Below are 6,794 nucleotides of genomic sequence, written 5' to 3' on the forward strand. Positions count from 1 at the left end.
TGCGCAGTCATTAAAAGTCACATAGAAGAACATTTGACTGGAAAGAAAAATGCTCCTTGAACATTCAAAAGGTTATAAAAATGGTGTATATTATGTGATCTCAATTTTGTTTTTATACATAAAACAGTCTGAAAAAGACTGACGACATACTCCAAATTGTTAATAATAGTAGTTACCTTTGAATGATGGAATAAAATAGTTGTAATTTTTCTGTTTGGTTTTCTGTAGTTGCCAAATTTTCTACATTAATTGTGCATGACTTCCATATAATAAAATTTAAAAGAATCAGTGTAGGGCTTCCCTGGTGGCGCAGTGGTTGAGAGTCCGCCTGCCGATGTGGGGGACATGGGTTTGTGCCCCGGTCCAGGAAGATCCCACATGCCACGGAGCGGCTGGGCCCGTGAGCCATGGCCACTGAGCCTGCGCGTCCGGAGCCTGTGCTCCGCAATGGGAGAGACCACAACAGTGAGAGGCCCGCGTACCGCAAAAATAAATAAATAAATAAAAAAGAATCAGTGTAATTTTTAAAACTTTTGGAGAGGTGGGTGTGGAAGAAATGAAGGGATGCCCCCAGCCCCATTCGTTTAATGGGGTTTTGGTGGAGGAGGAGGGTTGTGAGAACGTTTGGGGGAGCTATTCGTTTATGAATTTTATTCTTTGGGAGTGGCTGGAATCCACCCTCTCCTGCACAGGGAGCAGCTCTCTGAATTGGTGACAGCCATCTAAAGAGGTGTGGAGTGGAGTTAGACAGAAGGAAAACAAGTAAAAACCTGTCAGTCTTCGGGAGAGGGAAATCTCCCTGGCCCCAAGGCCGAAAGGTTCTAGAATCCTAACAGTCCTGTCTCTAAAAGCAAGATGGGTCTTTGTTTTTCTCTTTGATTCTGCCCCAATCTTGAGGTGACCCTGTGTGACCTCTCCTTGCCTCCTCAGATTGGAAGAGATACTCACTTGCCCCCTAACAGGTACCAAGCCCTGGGGGAGGGGTGCTTTTCAAGGCTATAGGGCTGAGTGTTTCCTTTTTGCCTCCCCTTCCTAATAATAAGGCTCCTCTGGAGGGCCCCCAGAAGAGCTTAGGGGAGGAGCCCCGGTGGGTCGCTTCTGCAAAATGGGAGCTGTTGTTCCCTATGAGAGGTACTATGTAAGGGCGCAGGACACCTGGAGTTACGGGGTTGCTGGGATGTGTTAAAGGTCTGGAAACCTCGTAAGTGGTGGCTCTAAGGAAGTGAGCTGCCCCCTTCCCCACAACCGAGACCGGGGTGGGGCGCGGGGCAGACTGGTGGCGAGGCGTAAGCACGTGGGAGTGGGTTTGCTCTGGCCTCTAACTTCAGGGCTGCGTGGGTGGGGTGGGTCGGAAGAGCAGCAGGTGAAAGGTTAGAGAGGGGAAAGGAGGGGAAAGTTAATGGGGCTGGGCCTCTGGGAGTGTCAGGTGAGATTAGTCACCCATTTCTGGATTTGCGAGGACTTCGGGACACATGGGGCTTGGGAAGACCCCTATCGACATCCCGGAAAGCCTCCCTGAGCTCCGTTTCAGGGTTTGGTCCCGGGAAGCCCCCTACCAGACATCCCCCGCTGGGGCGGGACACGATCGGTTGCTGTGGCTCCAGGGGCGGTGGCCCACGGCTGCTCCAATCACCACCCAGCCGGGGGTTGGGGGCGTGGACGAGCCCTGGAAAAGTTAAGGCGGAATCCGTAGGCGGGGCGGGCGGGGGAGTCCAGGGGTGCAGCCTTGCCGGGAAACTGGTTCGCAGTCCCCGCAGGGGGCGTTGGATGTGTCGGGACTGAGAGCTCAGGAGCCCAAGGGACGGATCCGGACCTAGCCAGCCCGCCAGGCCATGGCGCCCTCTGGGCTCCTCGTGACCGGCGCCTCCTTCGCCGCCTTCCGGGGGCTGCACTGGGGGCTGCAGCTTCTGCCCACGCCGGGATCTGCTGCCCAGGACCGTTGGAAGTGGCGGAACATCTGTGTCTCCCTGGTTCACAGCCTGCTTACGGGGGCCGGGGCGCTACTCGGGTGCGGGGCTTAGGGGTTTGGGAGGCACCGTGGTGAGGGTGAGAGAGACGGGTGGAAGGCTGAGATTAGAAGACCCGGCGGCACCTTTAGAATCAATGTGAGGCCTCGAGAGTCTGAGACTGGGGTGGGGATGTAGATGGGTGGGCGGTGTGGATACGTCCACGGCGGGAGAATAAGATCTGGGTCTGCACAGACGCTGACCATGGCTCCCCCATCTCCTCCAGGCTGTCGCTCTACCCTCAGATGGCCGCCGACCCGATTCATGGCCACCCGCCCTGGGCCCTGGTGCTGGTGGCTATATCTGTGGGTGAGTCTGCAGGGAAGGCTGAACCGGTTTGGGGTGGGGGACAACCTTCCAACGGTGGGGTCTCCTTCCCTGGCCCGGCCCGCGATGGGGTTAAATGTTTCTGGCGGCTTTACTGAGAGAAACTCAAGAGCTGGGAAAAGGAGGGAGTGGAGATTCCTCTCCAGACGGTACGCTGGCTTGGAGGAAGCCTAACACCACCCTCCCCTCCTTGCCCCCAGGTTATTTCCTAGCCGATGGAGCTGACATGCTGTGGAACCAGACGTTGGGCCAGGCCTGGGAACTTCTTTGTCACCATTTGGTGGTGAGACTTGGGGAGAGGCAAGACAGGAAAGGAGGGATGCCTAGCCTGGGGTCCCCAATCTCTCACCAATTTTCTGTCCTATGACTTCCCAGAGAGTCTGAGCCCTGCTGGTGCTTGATCCTCCCAACCTTAGGCTGAATTGGGGGGGAGGGGATTGACTGCTGGCCACTGCTGGGAGTCTGAGCACTGTCTGCGGAGATTGTATTCCCACAGGTGTGGGAAACGTTGACTATGGAGCTTTTCTGAGGAGAGGGAGCCCCAGTATAGGGCGTGGGGATGGGTGTGAAAGCACAGGAATGCAAATGAAGGGGGTGGGGTTCCGTGCAGATGCTACAGCTCCAGGGGAGACAGCCTAGGCGCCAAACGTGCTTCAATTCTATGGAAGGGTTGTTTCAAGCCCATTCAGGCCCCTACCATAAGGGTAAGCATAAGATAGGGTTTCGGGGAGGGGTGCCCCAAAATGCTTGGGAGCCCCTGTCAAGGACTGGGATATTGGAACATGATGGGTGGTAGGTCATGGAAGGTCCTCTGACCTCTGACCTTGGCTCCCCAGGTAGTGAGCTGCCTCAGCACCGCCATTCTCTCTGGCCACTATGTGGGCTTCTCTGTGGTGTCTCTGCTCCTGGAGCTGAACTCCACCTGCCTGCACCTACGGAAGCTGCTGCTGCTTTCTCGCCAGGCCCCATCCCTGGCCTTCAGTGTGACTAGCTGGGCCACCCTGGCTACCCTGGCCCTCTTCCGCCTGGTTCCGCTGGGATGGATGAGTCTGTGGCTGATCCGGCAACACCACCAGATACCTATTGCTCTGGTCATCCTTGGTGGAACTGGACTGGTCACTGTGGGTGCTACGAGCATCACACTGGGTGTCCGCATTTTGGTCAGTGATGTCCTGCGGTCTCGGCCCTGCCCACCCATCCCTGAGCACAAGGAAACAAAGGGCACCAGGACTTGTTGCGATGGTGAGCCTGTCACCAGGGATGATTCTACTCTCAACCTGAAAGACTGAAGAGAAGCCTCAGGCTCCTCCTCTGCCAGTCCTGGGGGAGGTAGAACCAGGACAAGGAGATGGTGGTCTTCAATGCACTGTCCCCCAGGGGTAAGGCCTGGACTGGGTTTTCAGTATCTCAGTTCCTCTTCCAGCTAACTCCTGCATTCCTAGGATCTGAGAAGAAATGCTAATAATATTCATGGATGGGTGGGAACCTGAGCTATTGTTCACTGAATCCCATCATCAGTTGACCGCCCTTTCCAGCAAACTAACTCCAGAGGTATAGCCTGTGTTACCAATAAAGGGTGGCAGGATGCGTGAAGCTGGATGAAAGTGCCAATGGGAACAGAGACCCTTCGCTTTAGCACAGGAACGGATGAGGAAAGATGGAGTCCTACTAGGATCAGAGAGAGATCTAGTACCAAAGGGGTGGGGTTGGAGAGAAGAGAGACCTCACCTATGACCAAATTATGGCAGAGGGAGGAGGGCACAACAGGTGAACAGGTGCTATGCGTAGCCAGTAGGGATGGACATAACGGTTGCCAAGAGACAGAAGAAATTGGACCACAACAACTGCTGGTGATATTTCTGGTTCTCAAAGTCACACTATTCTGTTTGTACTTCACCTTAGTCCTACTGTGTCCAGCATGTTCCTTTTGCTTTTTTTTAGTGTCTTCTGACCTTTTCAAAGAAAATGCAGATTCTTAGAGGAATGAGCACGGGGCTAGGTCTGTCTTCTCAGGACTGTACCGAAGTCCAGAGCCATAGCAGGAACTCAACCACCCGTTCTGGGTGCCCAGAGTAGGGTCTTCCCAGGGCCAGGCTTTCATGGAAGAACGAGGGCAGAGGCAGAAGCAGATGAGGTACGGCTTCCGCTCGGCTGCAGAGGAATTAAGGAATATCTGACTCTCTTCTGGGATTCATTTGCAAGCTCCCCTTTCTCCCCTGCTACTTCTACTGCATTTTTTTCTGTTGCACAAGACCCCTCCCTTCTTCAGGCAGAACATCCAGGTTATGGGAAGTGTAAGCAGATTAAAGTTGCTATTCTACTAAACAATGGACAGAAATAGATAACCCTTAACTATCCACAGAAAAGATACATGAGCAAAAGCCAGAGACAGGAAGATGAACGCATAAAGTGGAGCTTGAGAGAGACAAAGGGAATGAAAGAAACAGACATGTACTGATTGAAGGACAGATAGAAAAAGATTTGCTACAGAGACGAAGAGAGACGGAGGGCAAGACAGAATCCTTGGCAGAAATAGAGAAAGTCTGTTATAGATGCAGAGAAGAACGAAAATCATAGAATTGGTTAAATGGTCATAAACAAAGAGGACAAGCAAAATGGAAATAAAGGCTGACAGGAAGGGATCCCAAAGGTGGAAGGTACAGATAGTCTAGACAGTGAAACAGGGAGAGTGAGTGACAAGGAGGAACCACCAGATTCCCAGGAGACAGAGGTAATAGTGGCTGGTAGATTAGCAGAGGGAGACGAGAGAGAGGTGGAAATAGAGATGAGGGGGATGAGTCAGGGGAGCTGAGAAGCAGAAGAACAGAAGGTGGAGGAGGCAGTCAATGGAAAGATTCATTGACAGAAAAAGCAGGCAATATGTTGAGTTGGAGACGGGCAGAAAGACAAAGGACAAACAGCTACAGTGCACAACCCAGAGACAGGGGTTGACAGGAACTGAGAGGCAGAGACTGGTAGGACGATGAGAAGTAAGAATCGGGGATGTGAAATGACAGAAGAATAAGCAAAGGAACTGAAGAGAAGCACAGAAAACGGGGGTGGGGGAGGGCAGAATGGTGAAATTAACATCCAGAGGAAGGACCGAGGAAAAGGAGGGAGCACAGAGATGGAGAGAGGAAAAACCATCGTATAGATGGGATAAAAGAGAGAGAGGGACTGTGAGATATCCCCATCAGAGAGTCATTAAAACCAAAGCACAAAGGGGGAAAATGATGAACAGAGACTGAGGAGAAACCGCGACAGTTGGAAGTAAACGCAGGCAGAAAACGAGCAGAGGGTTTGAATGTAATCAGACTAAAACCAGAGATGCAAAGGTGTGGAAGTTGAGGTAGAGAAACAAAGCAGAATTCTGTCAGAGTTTGTCCTTAGCAGAAGTAGTATCTTCAAACCTCAATTTGCTATTTTAACCAAATGCCTTGATTAATGAAAACATTGTTTTCAGCTTTCAAAGAAAAAGAAATGCGACAAACCCATGGGAGGAATCTCTTCCCTATGTGTTCGTGTCAATATTGATTCATTCCCAGACCTACACCTTTTCTTTTGCCACTGCCATGAATTCATGGTCCAAGTGAGTTCCCTTCTTGGGGGACTCAAGGGTGCCCAAGAACTTGACCATTAGGGAAATATGGCTATTTCTATGGGTAAACTAGTAAAACCCATACAGGAAGGGATTAGCTACCTGTGCAGGTAGGACATAAGTGGACACTTGAAGAATTTGGGATCACACACAAATTTCCATCATGGAGACCCAGTGAAACTTCAGGAAGGCAGGACTAGGATCATGATTATAATTTAGTGGACATCTCATCAACTGGACCAGCTATAGATGGTGGACCAGATAGAGATGAGATGATGGGAATCAAAGAGCAATAGTCAACTGGGAGCCTGGAAAAGAGAAGCTCAAAATTGCAGAGGTTGGCAGATGCTGTATTTGGTACAATGAGTTGGGTCACCACGGTGGTGCTGTCAGACCTCACCATGGCCCAGTGAAGTGGTCCTCAAGACTGATTCCATCCATGCCTACTGAGCTACTGCCTAATGAATTCTGTCTTCTGGCACAGGGGAGGGGCTTTCCTGGATGGGAAACGTTGATATTTTATGGTCTCAGAACACTATCCTGATCAAAAATTAATAAATTGCTATACAAATAATAGCATCGGTCTTTTGTGAGTATGGTTACTTTGAGTCACTTTTCTTGGCTCCAGTGGTATCCTAGTTTATAATGCATGCTGGATCATGGAAGATCCAGCATTTGCTGTGAGAAGATCTCTTGGCACTAACTCTTTGACTTACAGAGCCCTAAAGTGGGAACTTCCCTCGTGGCACAGTGGTTAAGAATCTGCCTGCCAATGCAGGAGACAGGGGTTCGAGCCCCGGTCCGGGAAGATCACACATGCCGCAGAGCAACTAAGCCTGTGCGCCACAACTACTGACCCTGCA

At 51.4% G+C, this 6,794-nt stretch overlaps 1 protein-coding gene across 1 annotated transcript; it reads left to right on the top strand.

The window, feature by feature from the left end:
* The first annotated feature begins 1,702 nt into the window (after positions 1–1,702).
* On the top strand, positions 1,703–6,524 carry TLCD2 (TLC domain containing 2). The gene is made up of 4 exons (XM_004329546.4): positions 1,703–2,008; positions 2,233–2,315; positions 2,534–2,616; positions 3,170–6,524. The coding sequence occupies exons 1-4, from the start codon at positions 1,833–1,835 to the stop codon at positions 3,620–3,622; spliced, it is 795 nt and encodes a 264-aa protein (XP_004329594.1). The 5' UTR covers positions 1,703–1,832; the 3' UTR covers positions 3,623–6,524.
* The last annotated feature ends 270 nt before the right edge of the window (positions 6,525–6,794 follow it).

This window comes from Tursiops truncatus, chromosome 20 (assembly GCF_011762595.2).
Source record: "Tursiops truncatus isolate mTurTru1 chromosome 20, mTurTru1.mat.Y, whole genome shotgun sequence".
In the NCBI taxonomy this organism is placed as follows: domain Eukaryota; kingdom Metazoa; phylum Chordata; class Mammalia; order Artiodactyla; family Delphinidae; genus Tursiops; species Tursiops truncatus.

What these genes read in the sequence shown, in the direction of transcription:
- TLCD2 (XM_004329546.4), top strand. Translation starts at nt 1,833, where the DNA reads ATGGCGCCCTCTGGGCTCCTCGTGACCGGCGCCTCCTTCGCCGCCTTC. An exon ending in GGGGCCGGGGCGCTACTCGG is followed by an intron (nt 2,009 to 2,232) that starts GTGCGGGGCTTA and finishes CATCTCCTCCAG; the next exon opens with GCTGTCGCTCTACCCTCAGA. An exon ending in GCTGGTGGCTATATCTGTGG is followed by an intron (nt 2,316 to 2,533) that starts GTGAGTCTGCAG and finishes CCTTGCCCCCAG; the next exon opens with GTTATTTCCTAGCCGATGGA.